This window comes from Parasteatoda tepidariorum, chromosome 1, assembly GCF_043381705.1.
Source record: "Parasteatoda tepidariorum isolate YZ-2023 chromosome 1, CAS_Ptep_4.0, whole genome shotgun sequence".
NCBI lineage: Eukaryota > Metazoa > Arthropoda > Arachnida > Araneae > Theridiidae > Parasteatoda > Parasteatoda tepidariorum.
In genome coordinates, this window is record NC_092204.1 from 84,824,833 (window position 1) to 84,846,521 (window position 21,689).

At 28.6% G+C, this 21,689-nt stretch overlaps 1 protein-coding gene across 1 annotated transcript in view; it reads right to left on the bottom strand.

The window, feature by feature from the left end:
• The window catches only part of LOC107451400 (uncharacterized), an 82,456-nt gene that overhangs the window by 32,964 nt on the left and 27,803 nt on the right, over positions 1–21,689 (bottom strand). The window contains exons 2-3 of the mRNA XM_016067475.3: positions 4,085–4,139; positions 964–1,256 (exon numbers count right to left, since the gene is read on the bottom strand). Of these exons, the coding sequence (XP_015922961.1) occupies positions 964–1,256; positions 4,085–4,139 (348 nt within the window). The remainder of the gene's footprint in view (positions 1–963; positions 1,257–4,084; positions 4,140–21,689) is intronic.

Consider the following 21,689-nt stretch of genomic DNA (forward strand, 5'->3'; position numbering starts at 1 on the left):
ATATATATATAGATAGATAGATAGATAGATAGATAGATAGATAGATAGATAGATATAAAATGAGTTTCGACCAATGCTTACGTGTGTCATCACCCAGAGAAATCATTCACAAGGAGTTGCTATTTTAATACCCAAAAGTAAATTGAACATACGTGTGCTACGTAATTTAAAGCAAAGTTTCTTAAGCCATGGCTCCCGATAGCGATTGAGCTGCAACAGGCATCACAAAATTTTAATATTTTTGATATTTCTTTAATGTATAAAATTAATTTTAAAATTACCAAATATTTTTATAGAATGTGTCTGAAAATAGATAAAGATAAGGATATACAGACAGAGAAAAAACGAAATGATACTATGCATTTTTTTTATTGTATTATATTTTTAAGTTTGCTATTCAAATTAAAATTTTCGAATAATTCTATATGTTTGATGTTTTAAATTTAAAAAAATATGTTAATATATAATTACATGTTTTAAAATTAAAAATTAAAGCCGTAAAACTGCAATAGTATATTACAGTAAAAGTAAAGAAACTGGCAGTTTCTCTCGTTTGTCAGATTTGAGCAATGCTTATGGGATTCCCAAAAATTTTCGCATTATTATGGGACCCCATTCCGAAAAGTTTAAATAAATTCTTGTTTAAAGCAATAAACAACGTAAATAAAACACAAATTAAGTAAAGAAGTAGACAAAATGGATCAACCAGATCTTTTGTTTAACTTGTCCATTTCTGTACTTTATTTATGTTGTTCTTTACTTCTGGTTTTAAAATTTAATGATTTTTTTGGTTACCGTATTTAATTGGGGAACTACTAAAGAAAAAGGTAATTCTCGCCCTATATTTATAATTCAGTATGATCAATAATCATATACCTCCCTGTTGATAAATGGTTGTTTGCTTAGAAAATATGAATTCTCTTATTCTTTTTTGTTTCCTTATAAGTTCAAGAAGATACTGACCTCTAGACGTGAGATATTTTCTCGTATCTTCATCATAATCCATTACGATAGAGGAGGCCCGGATTAAACCATCTGCATGTGGATCTCGGGATTTTGTCAGCTCTGGCATTAATATTCTTACTTCCGCTTTTACTTGTCCAGATGATGCGTGGCCGTTTTTATGACTGGTAGAATTCGTATTTATGATAGGTACAATTGAGGCCTCTATTCGTCCTTTGGATTTTTGAGCTGCGGTAGCATTTTTATCTTTAGCATGGTGAGAGCCAACAATGCTTTGAAACTTACCATTTGTTCTAGAAAAAAAATGGTGAATATAGTTAAGGTGTGTAATGAAAATGATTTGTTCCTTTTGTGATGGAATGTATGAAATTCATGCAATATGATGCAATGATGCATCATATTGATGGAATCTAAGCAATAATGATATTCATATTGCATGGTATAGAGAAATTCATATTTTTTACAAGTTCTAGATTATATATTCTTGAATAATAATAAATCTTAAAATCAGTCACACATTAAATATACAGGGTGTTTCGTGGTCATTGCCCCTAATATATATTTTAAGAACACGTGAAAAAAACAAAGCAGAAAAATATGCACACTCGTAAATTTTAAAAAAAGAATCAAATGCTCAAAAAATTAAAACTTAATCGAAATCTGTAGAATCAAAGGTGAGAAAGAACGGATTAAAAACATCAAAACGATTAAGATATTGCCTGATGAAACTTGGAGATGTTTAGTTTTATCTGGAAATAAAACATGTTTCGATATTTCCATTACTTAATTCTTATATTTGGTGAGGATTCTAAGAATACACATGCATTAAGAGCGGTCATAACTGAGCATTAGGAACGTAGGGTTGATCGTTCAAGTAAAAGGCTAAAAACGGAAGTAAAAAAAAATAACACAAAATATATTTATTATCAGTATTATCACTGATAATAAATATTATCAGTATCAGTTTTATTATGAACAGAGAATAAAATAAATTTATAAATCTAATATTAGGAGCTATTTTTTTCAAAAAATATTTTTTAATAATGTGGAAATTCTCTTTTTAATTTTCTATTTCTAATCGACGCCACATCTCGACGCCAGCCGATCCATCGTATGATATTAAATTAATATCTAAATTGTCACATCAAATATATGCAGTTGTAAATAGATGTTGTTGACAGCTTGTTCGTGTTTTGCTGAGGTCTTTAGTGCTTGAAAATTCTGGTACTAAAGACAGCGTTCGATAGAAATAAAGAAGTGACTGAATTATATTTGCCTGTCGCGTCCATAAGTTCTTGTTGAAATTTGATATTGAAGTTAGCATTGTTGCAGTGAATAGCCTTGTTGTAAAATGATATACTAACTTTTTCAATGTAATTAATTTCTCTTTTTAAAGACTTAATAAGTATGTTATATGTACGGAACAGATTAAAAAAATTTAATTGTGAGAATATTTCATTACAACCCTTTATTAAGGTGAAGTAAACTATGCATGACTACCATTACTTATTATCAATTATAACATGCATTAAATCAAACGAAATTTCTCAAATAGACACATTACAATTAAGAAGAAAAAAGTGATAGCTACTGATAATAACTTAAGTCCTTAAAAGAAAGGTAAAAATGAAACATTCTTAGAACCACTTTAACTTTTCCGGATAAGTGGAAGCTCTAATTTCAAATGAAACAAAATTAATAATATTATAGAGAAACAGTAATGATAAGAACTTAAGTAAGATTAATTAACAAAATAAAAAAAATAAGTGAATAAAAATAAAAACTTTGAAAGACGTTTTATTTCCAGATTTGATTTTCCGCCTTTTCACATTTTTCATACAAAACTTAACTTTGTTTCCCCCAAAAAAATTCACGTTAAATAAAAATACCGTGTAATCATTAATTAAATTGAATATTTATTTATATTTAATTTTTAAAAAGAAGTATTTTGAAATTGTTTTTAGTAGTAGCATAGAAAAAGCTAAAAATAACAATATTACAAGGGTGCCCTGGGAGAAATTAGTAACACTTCAAAAGTCGCATGTTATTTTAAAGATAAATTTGAAGTGTAAAAAAGTGCATCGTTTATCAAGAGCCACTTCCTGTGGAGATTTATTTTCCGAAACTTGTTTTAACGACATCGTAAAAACTTATCAGTACTTCGGGGAATAGATACGTGAAATATTTTTTTTAAGTTTTCACTGATAACTTTTCTTTAAGTAATGCAATTTAAAATTGACAACTAAATTTTTTATGCAAATCACGAAATATTACCTGCTAATGTATTTATCTAATGATATAAATCTGCTTAACAAATGCTTTTATTATATTTATTCCTTTATTTTAAGTTTAGAGAAAACTGGTGAGAATGACAACGGGTGGTTAGAGTGCGAGCTGGTCAGGAATTTGTATCTACCAGCCATAGCTGGGATTTGAACCCGGTTCGTCTCGTTGGGAGAACAAAAGTTGAGTTAATTATTAACTGATTAAGCTCTTGAAATATAAAAATTTAACTTTATGATTTCATAAAATGTATATTTAACAATATTTCTGCTTAAAATAGATACTGAAACGAAAAAAAATAGATAAGCATTTAGTATTGATATCAAAGGCAAGAAAAAAGGAGGCATTCTAATAATTTTGAGAATTCGCAGCCTAAGTTTACTTAGTTGATTCACTTAATGTGTTCTAACTATAAGAAAATTTTTGATTCGTTTCTTTTCTCTAAAATTTATAATATTAGCAAATCATCGTTTGCTACACTGCAAAAAAAATTCCGGATCAAGTTACAGTAAAACGTACTCAGAGTTCATTTTACTGGAACATATAGTGAAACAAAAATTTTATATACTGTAATTTTTACTGCAATATATACAATAAAACCACTGAATCACATTTGTAAAACTACTGTATAATATTTTACAGTACAAAAGGGATTTTACAGCAAAATGGATTTAACAAATGATGCACCCGAAATGCCATTACTTTATACCGCAATTTGATCCAGAATTTTTCACCGTCTATTCGTAAGTCGTAATTCTTTTAAAACGTTAGACTTATTAAGTCTAGTTTTACTCAAACTTAAGATACCTAGGGTTTCTAACAATGAAATAGTACTCACTCTTGACCTTGTGAATCACTGGAAAGCTGTACTTGTTCTGTCAACTTTAGTTGAACTGAAACGAAAAGAAAGTAAAATTTTTTAATTTTTTACCACAGAATCTTTTCATTTTTATTTGAATCATTTTAAGACCCTTGCTAGAGCTAAACATTCCATTGAATCTAACATCTAGAATAAAGAAATGCTTGCATTTTTAAAAGTGTATGATTTTTTTTAAAAAAAACTAGAAATAATTTGAATTAATAAAAGCTTTTTCTAAAAAAACACTTTTAACGTTTTGAAAATCATATTCATTTGAAAAATTACGTAGGGCGATCAAAAGATCAATCGGTTCTTGTTTGTGGTATTGATCGGCCAACACGAGTCTCATTTTTCAGAAAAGGCAAGTTCTGAAAGGCAACACAGAGCAGTGAAAAAAGTTATGTTGTATAGATGACGAAATATTTGGTGAGGAGTTAAACTAAAGTTCTTTAGGGTCATGTAGCTAACAAATTTTATTTACTTTTTAGCTGTTATAGTTTAATTAATTTACTTTTTGTTTATTTGTTTACGAACAACTCATGTTTTCCTGCGCATTAGTATCATTTTTGGTTTCATTGTTGAAATATTTCGTTAAAAAATCAATTACAGTTCTATACTTAAATAATTAAGATCATTACAGTTCTGTACTTAATGTAACTAGTTTACCTCTATTACAAAAATGATGTCAACGATACTCCATAATTTTTTACAGTGCGGAAATTACCTTGAGAAAAATAACTCAGCAATGAGCAGCTTTCCAACCCACGTGGGAAAAAAAAGAAATATTTTTTATGATTTATTTTGTTAAAACATTTATTTTAACACTTCATAACTGCAATGTTCTTATACTTTCATTAATATAACATTATTTACGGAGCTATTTATTTCATTATGCTAAACATTAAGGACAAAATTAATATCTGAAATTCTAAGAATATGAATTAATACTAAAAAAAAATTATAATGAAAATCTAAGAAGTACTGAAAAATCTTAAATTAACAATATCTTTTTTTTAAAAAATACATAACATAACTAACTATATAAACATAACTCGCATTTAAAAGCAAATTATTATTATTATGGAAGTCAAATAGATTTAAATATTCTGTCAAAAACTAAAGTTAAAAAAATGAAAACCCCTATTTATTAAAAAAAAGAAAAATTCTTAATTTCCTTAAACTTCAAAGATCTTATTTGTTTAACTTGAAACTATCCTTTAGTAAAACTTTCTTTCAGATAGATCGTTACAATATTAGGGGGGGGGGAACTTAACTTTTAACTAAATAAAGGATTTATAATTATTGCGTAAAGGGAGATACATAAAATTACCGATTTCAGAATCAATTTAGTAGAATGATTTCGGTTGGTACACTGTAAAAAATGCGGTGTCCGAATTTGGTTTTAAAATATTATGGGTTACTTCAAGTAAATACTGAATTGAGCGTTCATACAAACTTTAAAAGAAGTAGTTAAGTAATAACTTCGATAAATGAGAGAGCCTAAATCAGCGATAAATGCTGTTACTCCATTCATAAATTATTTAACCAATTTTGGTGTACGTTAAGAAACCGTCAGACGATAGCGGTAGATTGCTTATAATTTAGCACGAGATGGAGGAAGTTAGTTTTTGATTCGCGCGATGGTGAACATTCAAACTAAACTATTATAAAAGGCATGTATGTTTTTAGATATGAATAAAATAATGCATAATAAAGCTAATTCTATTCTCATTAGAAGATTTACAAAACTCTGTCAATTGTATTAAATAATTTAAATAATTAATTTTTATCCGCATCGGTTTTATTAAACCTAGTTCGAATTCATACTAATATTCTTTCCCTGCTGTATATATGCTTAATTAACAAACTAATTTTATTTTAAGTAATATTATACTCATCGCAAATAATGCTGCACCGTAAAAATAGCTTTATCCACTCTTATGTGTATCATATCTCACTGTAATTATAAATTTTAGTGTTACTGAATAATAAAAATTTGGTTACTTTGCACCAAGTGCTGTAAAAGTATGTTTTGGGTGCTTCACTGCACCTGAAACTATTCTTGGTTTTTTGTGAAATTAAGCATTTGAATTCAAGAGCAGCTTCACTAGTGCACTTGGTGTAAAGTAGTTGTCTAAATTTCTGATGTTGTGATTTACTAAAATTTTTTATATTTTAATAATATAGTATCCCCTGGAAATGTCTTAATTTTAAATGCATTAAATAATTTTCATGAGTCGGCACATGCGCTTAAAAATAAATATTCGAATACTATAAAATATATGCAATTATGTAGCGATATAAACAATTTATTATTTTTGTACGTCTTATACATTTTAATAATGCCATAATCTCATCATATTTTATTAGTAACTTTCACACCAGTAGTTGCTTAAACCAAAAATTATCAAAAGCATAATCGCATTACACGATTAGATTTCATAATAAGTATCATGACTTACTCGAACAAATATAATTAGAAGGAAAACATTATCACGATCATCCGAATCTGGGAAAAATGAATATATATCATCTAAGGTCACGGACAGACAATTAATAAAAACAATGGATCCAAATAGGTATTATTTCTAATTTACATAATAACAAAACATCCCATGGGGTAATTGTAGATAAATACGTTTTTTCGTTACCAGTTGTATTCAACAATTATTTCCGTGCATTCTCTAATGATAAATGATTGGTATCCTTCATAAGAATTCAGCGGGAGACAACTAAACTCCACCTACTCCAATAATTTAAACAAGCGAGCGCGACACTGATAAACATGTTAAAAGGGAAAAGAATTTCAAAATTAAGCCTACGCGAATGTTATAGAGGGATATTAAGTAAAATAGTTTAATTATCTTTATCGCTGTAGTTTTGTTTCTACTTTTGTAATTAACCTCAATGTTTGGAAGAAGTATTTTTCTGAATTCTTATCTTTGCATCAGAGTTATTTTACTTTTCATGTAATATTACACGATAACCAACGATGTAATTTATGAGAAATATGTTTTATCACATACGTTTTTAAAAGCATATTGCACGGACACTAATGACATATTTTGTTTTAAACGTTATATTTTTGTTTAAACAATTATATTACAAGAATGATTCAGCTTATAGTGAGGTTATTATGGAGAAATATTTCGAAATGTCAAATAACGAGAGCGACTTAAATATTTAAATACAAATGAAAGATTTGGGTGAAAAAACGCATTAATGATATTTATTCTTTTAATTAATAATATTTTCTTTTAATCTTATAAAAAAAAGTTTTAAAAACATATTGATTAATATATTGATTTATCTTCCAAGTCTTTCATAAAACGCTCTTTTCCAAAAAAATTAATAATTGTTCCGAAATTCAATAAAATATTTAAATTTAATTAAATTAAATATTAATAAATCCAGTCATCTGAATATTGAACGAAACGAAGTAAAAAATGGATCATTTTCCATAGTGTATTTTGTTTCATTTTATATTTTATAAACGGCGTTAAATAGCCGGAGCAATTCTGCGTTAACGACTTTTCATGTCCAATTCAGTACTTTAATTTTTAACCCAACCCAGAAATCAAGGTAACTCCTGGATCAAGCATTGGCCTTCGTAGCCAAACTATAGCCTTCGTAGAGGACTTTTTGATGGAACTAACCAGCATTTGAGTTACATGGAGAGGAAAACTACGAAAACCTTCCATGGTTAACCTGATGGCAAGGAGACTTTAACCCATACTGTAATGTGGTTAGTGCATACCATTTTCGGAATTCATATCGACCAGCCATCGCTGGGATTTGAACCCGGATCACCTCATTGGGTAGCGAGTGCTCTATCCCTTGAGCCACCACGGCATTCCAAAATGTATTTTATGACCGTCGTTGTACAATCTTGCCAATTTCGAGTTAACGGATACCAATATTCAACTCCGTAGCTCTGTAATTTTGAACTTAATCTAGAAGACAAGGGAACTCCTGGGTCAAGTATTTGAGACCAACTTGCCTAATACAATTGTTATACAAAACTATGGTTGCAAAACAAAATTTTAAACGATTAGAAGAAAGTAATAAAAGTGCTAATAAAATTAAATTTAAGAAATAAATAAAATAAAACTAAACTCAAATTAACATTAAGTCGAATTCTTATGTACCTCAAGTCCTTACTAAACCATCAATTTTTTATTTTATAGATTTTGGTTTTAATCATCCATTTAGTTCTGAACTTAGTAATTGAATATAGCTTAAAAAAACATTTTGGAACATTTTCTCCTTAGAGTCATTTCACCAAAAGTCAAAATTTTTCCTTACAAAATTTGTCTTATTTGTTGGTGAATTTAAATTTGCCACTTTTATGAAGTCAAATAATTGCTCTTCTTAAAAACATCACGATTACACAATAATAATAAAAATCATAAAATGTTAATGAAAATACATTCATATACGAGTATTATATAATTGTTTAATGGCATAACTGAACGGAATGGTATGGCAAATTTGTTATTTAATTGAATCCTATAATATTTCCTTGGATGTCTGAGTTCATCTTTCCGAAATAATAATTATTTTCTAGATTATATCAAATATATATTTTTTTTACCAAATTCCTTTCTGTAACTGAAATTTATACACTTTATTATATTTAATGAGATTCATATAAGAAAATTAGATTCATATCACATAACATTTAAAATTACGATGATGCCATTATACCTCATTATAAGATAGTAACTTAGATTAAAGAGAATATCAATTCAGGTCATACCTCAGAAAGAAATGACAAAAAAATACAATCGTTAAAAAATAATTGCATTTTTTAAACATTTTCTTACATAATTAACTATTAATTGAAAGATAACTGCGCTTAGAACCACAACGTTCTCAATGCTGTAATTAAGGTCGGCATCTGTACCTACTTGACACCTCTGCAGAAACAAAACAAAAAAAGTTATGGACTTAGTGGGAAAGCAAGATGAATGGATGTTCCTTGAGAAAGAAAGAAAAAAACTAAATCGGATCGGTCATGTGGTGTTTATCTTCTTATACCAAATATCTAATCGAAGGTGGCATTTTTGTGATAGAGCAGATGTTTCAGACACAGATTATCGCATTCGGAAAAAAATGAGGTTTCTAAGATTTAACCATAGAAAATACTAAGCAATATTTTCTTATACAACACCCAACTTATTTTTGATTTTCTCTGCCTTTATTGCAATTAAAAAAAGAATATTACACAGGAAACATAAAGTATGAGAAAGCTTACACTGTAAATAATACCGAATCAAATTACGGTAAAAAGTACCAGCAGTCAGGGTGCAGGTACTTTTTGCACGAAGAAAAGAATTTTAGTAAAATTAACGAGCTGAGCTGAATGGTAATAACATTTCTATTAAAAAAATATGATTCTGGCTAATGGATTTAAAATATGTAGTATTGAAACAACCATTCATTTGGTGATTTTACAGGAAAGTCTGTTTTTCAAAATTATAATTCTTACTGTCACACATTTAGTAAAAATGCAAATACAAGCAAATTTAATCGTATGCATGGTTTTATTCCAGGCTTTATGCTATCGTGGTATTAATTAACGAAATTATCAAATGTTACCTCTTTTATCAGACTTTATTACACATTAAAAAACCATATTTTACTGTTAGTTTTACCAAAAACGTTACCAAAGCGCTGCGGTAAGAATTACCGAGCTTACTGGTATTCCCGTAGACCCAGAAACACGGTCAGTTTTACCATGTTTTGATAGTTTTGACCATATTTTTTTCTCATTTAAATTTATAATCCATCTGTATAATCCATTTTTTCTGGAACGTGTTACGGAACAAAATATCTGATGAACGGTAATAATTGCAGTAATAATTTTTCGAAAATCACCAAAACAAATAAATATATCAAAATAAATAAATATTGTTATGAAAATTTCGGTGTAATATTTCATGGTAAAAATGGATTTTATAGATGACGCACACAAAGTTCCGGTACTTTATACCGTAATTTGATCCTAAATATTTCACAGTGTAGGGCAGTGGCTTTTACTAACAACACAACAGATAAAAACATTTGAAGCATTTATAGATTTTTTAATATGAAATTAAGTTCTTTAACTGGTAAATTTCATGAAAAATTTAAATAGGATTGTTAAACAAATTCAATAATGAAGTAAATGGTGATTAAATTTAAAATGTTTTTTTTATATTTAAAAAATAATTTAAGCTCCTACTTATATACAAAAAATATGCAATTTAATCTACACAATTTTAAATAAAAAATTGAAAATATGCAATTTAAATTTTTACAAATCCATAACCAATATCTGTTTTTAAATCAAACTGGTTTTTTCCCCACCATCAATTACACTTTTCTTTCCAGAATTTATGATTTTATTCTCTTTAAACAATGGGTTTGGGTACGATTACTAGGCACATTTAGTGCAACAAAAACAAATTTTTTATTTACTTTTTTTTTTAAAAAAATTTATTTTTTATAGCATAAAGCAGATGTTATAACAAGTAAAATAAAGCGCTATCATTTTCCTTTTAGAGATGCAACAGTCCGAGAAAGTCATTTCTTTTATAAGGATTCCTTGCGGCAAAGTAATAAGAAAATCAAAACAATCTGTTCGCGGGGTGTAATGCTCTTTTTACCACTTCTTTCCAAAACTAGACTGTGATATCGAACCTTACAGAAGCCCCACTTTCAAAGATAAAAATCAAAGGCGGCATAAAAAACCATTTAACCGCCAAAGTCAATGCTACCTCTTTCCAAGAAATACGAAGAATGCGCAAAAAAAGCCGAAAACAAAAAATTTAAAACTCAAGCATAAGTACTTGTTCCGAATCGTTAGAGCTACTATATGGTTTTGGCTCCACAACCGAAGTTTTTGTTATGCACGGTAGCTATTAAGCCTCACAGACATTCTCCACAAATATCTTTATATGTATTATTATATGTATCTATTATGCTTTACTCTTTAACCTATATTATTGTTCTGCTCGATATTCTAAAGTTTTGCATATCTGTTTCTTATAAAGCTCCGCATTGGTATCATAAAAATTTTTTAATAATAATCCTTATTTAGCAATTTTTAAAGTAAAGTTTTCTGATTGACGAAAATTTGTCACATGATTATTCTTGCAATTCTTTCTGTGATATTCATATTTTATTCAAGCATGCGCAACAAGTCTGCTCAATGACCTGCCATTATTGCAATACCATTTTGTTGTGCTTATCGAAAATTATAATGGGATAGAAGTTGTAATACATATGTAACATGAAGTTATCTATTCCTAACTTAGTAATTAAAAAAAATTTTATTAAAGTAAATAATGAGAAAAGTATTAAATTTGTCGATCATTAACTTCGTGAAATATATTCGAGATTATTAGAGATTATTAGAGTATGTAATTATTTCATAGTCAAAAATTATGAATCAAACAATTTATAATTACAGTGCACATTTTGGATATATTCTTTTTCATTTGATAAACAGATTTTTTTTAATTTATTAATTATCTGTTCATTTTAACATTGAAAAGTATGTATAACCTAAATCCCTATGTGGTGTGGTACCGTTTTTTACAAATAGGTGACAATGGTACAACGAAATTAATAGCAACGAGTTAGTATATTGAAATATTTTGTTGCACAAGTTCAAAACTTATCCCTAAGCTTCTAACGCTTTTTTCACTATACCATCTCTAAAAATAGCCTTTTTATCGCCGTAGAGCGGTCAACGTTTTATAATTTTACCGAGATCTTTCCGAGGAGGGTATTGATTGTTTATATTTCAGATTGTCTTGATATAATAATTTTAATTTTATTGTATTTAAACATGACTTAAAAAAAAAAATTAAATATGCAGTATTCTTGCAGCTTTAGATGATGTCACTCAGCTCCCGGTTAACCTCTTGTCCATTGAAAATCTTACAAATCCGAGAGAAATACACCACAGTAAATAAAATGGAAATAATTTAATATTCCTTGGGCTGCTCGGTGTCATTTGATCCACGGACCGGTACCGGTCCCCGACCGGAGGTTGGTGATCACTGATCTAAGCAACAATAACGTGCCGTCGATTAACCATTTTCCCCTATTATTCTTTTGATAAAGTTCTTAATTCAATATTGTTTAAAAAGTAGTTTACTTTTTATTTTGATTTATTTTTCGAGTGAGAATTATTTTATTGAAAAATATCTATCGCAATATAGGAAAAGGAGAGGAAAAAAAGTAGTTGAGTACTTGCAACTCGAAAAGAAGACGATCACTGATACACAGACACGTGAACCATGACCTCAACAATAGATGAACGTTTATAAGAAAGAAGGCGTGTTAAAGTTGAAAAAATTCCTTCACCTAAATGTAAGAAGAATGTAAATGACGAATGTAAGAATGTAAATTAACGCGAAGTTAATGAAATACAATGCAGTATCACATATCGAATCTATTGAAATATAATTCTTTCTCATCTACGCGTTTTAATTTACTTAGATTTATTACTTATATTTTAGTGTAACCATGATATATTTTTGTTTTGTGCACCTGGCAACTTCAGTGCATAATTAGTTTGTTTATGCTCTACGTGGCTTCTTTCCTGTCTTTGTGTTAAACACGAAATATATTGTGAAAGAATATAGAATGTATCACTTAAGAAAATTGATACTTGTCGGGCTGGCCTTACTCGAAATAAAATGGAAAGAACAGTTGCTAACGAAAGCAAATGCTGTTTTTCAACAACCAATCGAGATTGAGATACCTACACTACGTCACTTGCAGGCATCCTATTAGATGCCTTTTTTTAAAAGAACCTCCATTTTTTTTCTCCCTAAGATGCATACATCTAGTTACGCGTTTTTATGCTACGAATTGGATGCTTTTACCAAATAGATGAAAGTCAAAACGCAAAACTCGAGAAAATCTTAACATCAAAAAGCAAAAATTTAAATTTCCAAAAGTAAAAAACATAAAATTCATGCATCATGCAAAAATAATCGAAGCAAAGTAATAAATTATAACGACACATTTAATCACATATATATGCGCAAAATTTAATCAATAAATTGAGACAGATCGAAGGTTAAATTTAATTTTTAAAAAAATACATATATTTCCCCAAACAACTCAACCTGGTTTAATGTCACACAAAACTTCCACCAGACTCATATCTTAACTGCAACAACAAAGCTTTCACTATAAATTGTCGCATGAAAATGAAACAACTGGAATTACTGGAATATCAAAACACGAACATTAAGTTGTATAACAACACAGCCGCTTATTTACGACAGAAGGGACATTTCGGAAACCAGGAAGATAATAAAGCATGGTTGAAGACATATTCTGTTGTCCTTCCCATTTAACGGGTTACCGGCATCATTTCTATGCAAGTCGCGCGTAACGCTGACATTTCGCCTTGTTTTCCAGAAGCCCGTCTTTAAGATATCTTAATTACATACCAGGTGGCCATTAAATGTTAAACGGGGCCTTTAAGCATTCTTGTCATTAACAATTTAGGGAAGAAAAATCTGAGTTCTGTTATGAACAAGAATGTAATTAAATTATCGCATTTTGGAAAGATGGGGGCGTTTTCTTGGAAAATGTTTAATATGGTGTGGGATGTTTAAGACGAACTTCCATTGTACTTTAAGGTCAATTGTAATTCATAACAATACTCATATGAACAGCTGCAATTTTTGGTGGAAATAAATTTTTTCGGGTACACTGAAAGAAATTCTGAGCAAAAGTACTGGTACCTTGGGTGCATCAACCATAAAACCTATTTTTACCATAAAATATTATACCGTAATTTTTACAGTAATATTTATTAAATTAATAAATTTATTTAATTTAATATATAATAATTTACAGTAATATATAATAATAAATTATTAATTTATTAAAATTAATTATTGGTGATTCAATGAATTTGTAGTAATTATTACTGTAAAAATTACGGTTTATCAGATTTTTAATCCGTAACATGTTTCGGTAAAAATGGATTTTACGGTAAAAAGTACCGGCACCCCGAGTACCGGTACTTTTTACTGTAAGTTTTTACAGTGGTGTAGTTTGTATCTAAAATACATGAAAAGCGGATTAAAAAATAATTTTATAAAACAAACCGTTGCGGATATAACTTTATAATCGCTTCTTAGCTTTATATGAGGCTGTTTTATGCGCTAGCTGCACTGAATTACTTGTACTCTACTTTATATTTTCTTGAACATTAAGACAGTGGGGGAAAATGTTTATAACTAATTATAAATTTTTCCCAAATTTTTTACAACTTTTTTTTTAATGATTTATGTTAGTAACAGTATAAATATGTTATTTTCAAAATAATACTGATAATTTCTCTTTTTTATACTTAAGTTAAGAGTTTATTCGTATTTCAACTGCAAAAGTATCTCGCCGCATTCCACATATTTATAGATACTGCAAAATGAAAGAAGCATGTTTTAATTGATTACATTGTGGTGCTTGAGGAGAAGAAAGGGCACGGGTAGCCAAGATTTTTTTCGTTATAGCAATTTTTTTTAATGAATTAAGTATAAATAAAAATGCCCGAAATAAAAAATAAACATTTTTTTAACTAAAAATTAAAATTATGAACATCTTCCTGGTGTAAAATTTATGTTCTGAAATAGTGGAGTAACAAGAACAGGATATGACTTAAAGAAACATTTCTTGGATGCTATATAATCGTACAAATAATGGACGCTTTTACTTAAAGGTGGTAAGCTGCCACCAGCTATTCCCCAGAAAGCGATTATAAAAAAGAATAGAAATATAATAGTGTGCATACCTTATAAGGAATTAGAGTTTTTCCTTGTTCACTATTTATTTATTTTTTTTGTGACATACGATATCAATAAAGACTTAAAATAAATTAAATAATCCAAAAGGGTTTTATTTGTACCAAATCTCATCAAGAAATGTTAATGGAAGAAACTTAAAGTACAGCTTAGCTTATTTGATAGTAACACGTTTAAATTATGCAACCTTGTTAATCAAGGTCATTTATGAAGCAAACTATAGGTATCCTGTATCATTAAGTTTCGTATAAATTATGCGGGAAAGATTAATAGTTTTTTTTTCAGATTTAAAAGTAGTAAATCTTATTTTTCTATAAATTTTTTTTTTATTTTTACGTTCAGAGGTGATTGAAAATGTAACATAATAAAATTATTTTTTTTTCTATATTTCATTTATTTGTATAAAGATTTATTCTGATCACTTTCAGTAACTCTTAACTTTTAGCTAAAATACAATATGAAAAGTATTTCTTTTGCAGAAATTATTCTGAAAATATGTTGTTCATTACAAAAAAAAACTCTGAAATTATAATGAATACGACTTGCTTTCACGCATAAATTGAATTTGATAAATATAAGCTTGAATAAAAAAGAAAAAATTTACAAATGATAACAATACACTAATCTGTTTTGAATTTAAATGTGTTATGACAAATTAAAAATTCTCGGATGAAAGCTATACAATACGTAAATGATAATTTGACTGGAAAATAATAAGCATTTTTCTTTTTTTCAATTAGTTTCAATTTGTTTTTTCACTTGGGTTTTAAATATCAGACTTTTTAAAATTTGATTTCTCAGAAAATTTTTGATCAATTTTGTTCAGATTTTGCATTTTACCACATAAAGTTACCTTCTTCAAAAAATGCAAAAAATTTGTATACCTTACAATTCAAAAATCTTTCGACTATAATTATAAAAAACTGATAAATAATTATTAAAAATTACTTTTTGCTTGAATTATTTTTGTTTACACGTATTTAATAATTGCGTGCAAAAGTTTTTTTAATTGCTTTAAAAATTCTTGAGATATGGCGAAACAATAACATTGAGGATTTCAAACTTTCGACCATTCTCTTGACCGAACTATTAGGACCATATTTGGCAGATTGTGTCTACCTACTTTATTTTTGGGGCCCAGTAATCCTAATCTGCAGAAAAAAAAGGTATGTCAGGAGAAAGTACGTTTTTGTGTCTGATTTCATAACTTAAAATATCGTCTGACTTAACTAATTAGCATAATTAAGGTAAACCCCCTCGAACCATTGAGTCCAAGTGAGTGAAAATCTGATCATTATATCAAGAGTTATTCAAGGAAATTGTTTGCTTTTTCTTGCGAACTGCACATTAAGTGAAATTATATTAAACAGTTTTGACATTCATTGAGTTAAAAACGCTTTTAACTTTAATAAACAAATTATTTGCTAACACAATATCAATGAGCAATGAGTTAAGAAAAGAAAAAAAGTTGAAAGTACGAAATATCATCTTTCATTTTCATCGATACAAAATCCGTTGGCATCACCGTTTTATGCGTCATTGTAGAAAAGTATATTTCCGACCTCGGAGCAATTACCGTCATTACGTCATAAAATGGCAAATGGAATGGAAGGTTTGAAAAGGAAAAAAATAATAAAAAAGAAAACCAGTTGTTTAGGAAATATCAAAACATGATACATATTTTATCTTTTGTTATTGTATAATCTTATCTCTTTTCTTTGTTATAACTCCGTTGTGTTGAAGTACGGCGGTTTTTTTATTAACTGAAACTTTCTGAGGTAATTTCATTTTAATTCATTTGAACTCGTTACTTGATCATGGAAGTGTTGAAAAAACTTAAACACCTTATTTTTAAAGAAGGTGTACCAAATCACGTGACTTCTGGAGTTTGCATACATCATCCTTTAGAAACGATTGAGCATGCTCGCTGGGGATTAGATATTGTCCTAACAAGAGACGACAACTATACAGCTCCATTTCTTTTGCAAGAAAATTTTTTAGATGTCTCCATACAGGTAAAACTCAGTGGTTTTGGACTGAAAGGAAAACTGTTCGCTTTAGGGAACATATATTTTGCTGTAAACGTCTTCCCTATGTTCGAGATGACAATCTGCAGTAAACAGTTCCATCATTTATTCGAAGAGAACCACAGCATCGAGACAAGAATCGAATGCGCCACGAAAAAGCTGGACCTGTCCATGTTGGAATACCTGAGGAGCAACAAGAGTTATCTTTACGTTGGTGGTGAAATAACATTTTATTCCGTTGAAGAAAATAGTTCGATTAATGCATCTGTAGACTTGGAAGCTAATCTATTTATGCAAGATTCTCGTGTTAAACCATTCAGTGATTTGTGTAGAGACTTGAGGAATATATTAATGGATGGTATCATTACAGACACAGTGTTACGATGTGGCTTAGAGACGTATCATGTCCACAAAGCTATCTTGGCTGGAAGATCTCCTGTATTTCAGGCAATGTTTCAAAACCCCATGAAAGAAAGTGCAGAAAACGAAGTCATAATCAAGGATATGGAACCCCAAACCCTAAAAGCCATGCTGGAATATATATACAGTGGCCAAATAACTGAATTATCCAATTCATCAACTTGTGAACTCTTGTCCGCGGCCGATAGATATCAACTGCCAGGATTGAAAGACATTTGTGTTGATTTTCTTCGCACTGACGTGAATGTAAACAATGTCCTCCGTGTGTTGGTGTACGCTGATTTGTATGATGGAACGCTCAAAAAACGAGCTATGGAATTTGTTTGTAAACACTATGACCATTTAAAGACGACGCCGGAATGGCTGAATTTGAAATCTGAACGATGTAACTTAGTAATGGAGGTTATGGATTTCAACATTCAATTGCTTAAATCAAATTAATGTTACTTAAGTTCACAATAAAATATCAGCTATCATGCCATGCATGTGTTCTTTACAAACCATGTAAAATCTGGAAGGAATCATTCTTTAAATTACGATTATTTATTTATTTCATTCATAACACCTGTTTTGTATTATTTAAAGTGTATGTACTAATTTAGAATACATAAAATATTTAAGAAAAATCGTTTTTTAATGTAAAAGAAACTTGTAATTGACACTTTTAGACTCGATAAATAATATATTGTTACCCATAATTCCATAGATTTAAAATATTTTTATACAATGAAATATTTGCTTATAATTTTATCATTCATAGAATTAGAATATTAATGTATCAATAATATTGCCAGAAAGTTACAAAAGTTTAATAAATTGATTAAATTCAAGCAATTTAACAAATTATTGAAACAAATTTAAAATTCAGTAAGACTCTTGTTTTATATGTAAACCCCTTAGAATCGTAGACATCAATGTCTGTTTTTACTTAAAACTGCTTATTAATTCTTAACAAAAAAATTCAGTAATGAGAAATTTATTTATCTAAATCACCACCTTTAATAATCAATCTATCAGCTAAGTAGCTGTGTTGCCAAATTTAACTGCATAAAAAAATCTTCTCAAATGAATTATTTAAAGATTATTTAACTTTTAGCTCGAAACGAAACTAAAAATCGGCTGCTTCTAACTACCGACTTAAGCTTTTGGAACGTAAACAAAGGAGCGCTGCCTAATAAAAACCTTTATATCTAAGCAAAAAATGATTATATTTCAAAATAATATACAAATCGTATAACATCTATTTTTTTAAAAAAAAAATCAATATCTCAAAATCGAAATTTTTATCGTTTTTTTTCTAATTTTAAGGTTTTCCTTTAAATATCAAGTGATTCCATTTTTCTGTAATTGCATTTATTTATTTATTTTCAATCGAACTCAAACCTGCTTAGCAAACTTGAATTCTCGAACTTCACCTATTTTTATAATTATTCTTTGTTTACATTCCATCAAATGTACAAATCCTCATTCAAAGAGAAATTAAGATTAAAATATAAAGGGTAAAAAATCTGTAGTTAAAGTAGTAAGTAGAATTTGAGAAAAACTTTTTGTAAATTAATTAAAAATATCCATCACTGTCAGTTTTCTGTTTTCATATTAAGTCAGTTCATTTTATACATTTTTCTAAAAACCAATTTTTGTTAAAATAATATTTGAAGTTATAGTATTACGCATAAACGAAGCATAGCATTACTAAAAATAATAAGAATGCATTTTTTTATTTGAAACTCGTAGAGATTTGAGAAGCGCAACTACTTAACTAAACAACTAACTATTCTTTATGTTTGAATTCTTTAAATATACAAAAGCATTCCAGAATCTTGAAGTGATGCCAAATGTTCTATTTTCAAATTGCTTGATGAGACAAAGAAAAGAATTTTGTCATTTTTACCTAAATAATACAATACTAGGTTAATTTTATGAAATATTTCCATTTTTACCTAAATTTCAAAATTTATGTGGTTTTCACTACATTGAGGAACATACATCTTTAATATGCTTTTAAATGTGCAATTATTTTTGTGAATGAGTTCTAAGATAACATCATTAAAGCAGATCACGAAATGTTATAGTGGTGCTAATTTTAAGGTTTAATTAAATACACAATAAAATGCAATAATATTTTTAGCTTAACATGACTTTAAAAAAATCATGATGTTTTTTTTTTCCTAAAAAAATCTGCGTTTCAAAATAGAAAATATTAGATTCTATTTTTTTTTAGATTGAAATATAGAATAGAAAATATAAGATTAGATTTTTTAAAGAAAAAGGTTTAGAATTAACGAGCCTAATAGCACTAAATTAGGAAAAATCGTATATTTCTTATACATTTATATTAATCTGATTTAAAGTTTTCTTATGGCCCAAAACATTTTTAACCCTTTTTACGTTTGCCCGCCTCAACTATTATAGTGTAGTTTCGGACTCGAAAATTTCACTTAGATATATTTCTTTACTATTGCTACATTATTTATTATCATTCAAGGAGTTCATTAATAACCTCCCTTAATCTGCATTTTTAGAGTCTTTGTCTTTTAGATTGCTTATCAGAAATTGATAAAAAATTAATAAAACTTAATACACGTTAAGGGCGTTCATTGCGAAACACCGTATATACATAAAATATGTGCTTCGAGTAGCTGTTAAAGTGAATTAAAAAATACCTTGAGGCTTATTTTACATAAAAATTAAGTTTTTACTATGAAAGAAAAAAAACACATTTTATTCAAATTCAGCTATAGGAAGTCTTTGTCTTTCTTATAAAATTAGTTAAAATGGATCGAATCAAATTTTAAACTAAGGAATTAATGCATTAGAAAAATTAACAATCAAGAAAATAAAAAACTACTTTCATTTAATAACAACTCTAATCAATTAAACGAAGAAAATATTTTGATTTCGATCAACTTAATCTGGTCCCACCTTCAGCTCTACGAAACCTGCGCCTTCTTACAAGCTTTAATTATGTTCATAAAGGTGTATTCAATTGTCTAGAAAAATTTATAAGTCAATTTACAATATGTAACGATAACCATCAGGTTGACACCCAGTGTTTCGCAGTTCTTTTTTTTATAAACAGGATATGGCTCAAAAGCTCTTTAAAGCTCAAAACGTTTAAGATGCCCTTCGCCTCTATTCTTCATACGTAACCACCCATCATATTGAGTAGGATGAGGGGGCCATTCTGGTAACTGTTACAAAACTGAAGATGAATGTGGCAGATAGCGGTACAAGATAAATGTTTTTTTTATTAACTCCCATTCACATCAAAAGTTAAATAAAAATTATGTAAGTGTGCGGATTTCTATACAGTTACATTTAAGAGTCAAATATCAAATACAGCTCTGCATTGATTTAAACATTTTTTTAAAAAAATATCGTTTTCTGGGTCTTCCGAGCTGGATCACCAAAGCTGTTTAGAAAATTAAAATTTGTATTAATAATTTATTTCCTTTCGTTAGTTTTATTTCGAAATCTAAATATTTTTACAGTAAACAAAAATGTCACGCAATAAAGTTAGGCAAATGTAGGTTTATTTCATTCATCCTATTACAATTAACTTAATATGAGCTTTTAACTCAAACAACTCTTATTCACGATTCTATTTTAAAAAATCTTTTTTCATATATATCCATTTGCTTATCCACAATTTTTTTCTATATTCTGAAATTTAAGCTGAATGTCATTTTATCACAGGCATTGGATAGTTTTAACATTTGCAAGTGACATGTATTATGACTAGTACCGATGAGAATATGTTGAGTACCTTTGAGAGAAAAGTCTTGAGAAGTGTATCCAGTAGTATACAAACAAAAGGTTAGATGATCCAGTTTAGAGATATACTGCTCATTTAAGGAACCAGGTATCATCTATTTCATGAAACTACAAAGAATAAAATATTCAGGCTATTTTATTCCAATGCATGAAGGCCTTTTCATACCAATGCATGAAGGCCTTTTCATACCAAAGCATACCAAAAATAATTCAATACCAGACCAAAAAACACTAGAAGAAAAGGCAGACCTGATTTTAGATAGTTTGCATCTATTGTTACTGTGATCAAAAAGCTGGAAAAGACTAGCACTTATTGAAGATGTGCTGTTGACTCCGTGCTGTTGAGCCAACGAAAACGAATAAGTTGAACAGACAATTCGTAACGAATTTGTGATTATATCAATGCTCAACTTCGTAACCGTGTAATTTTTAATCAACCAGCCATCCCCGGGATTCAAACCTAGATCAACCTCTTTGGTATGCGACTCTATAGCATGAGCATCCTGTGCTTTGCTGCATTTTATGTGTGTATATATATATATAGAA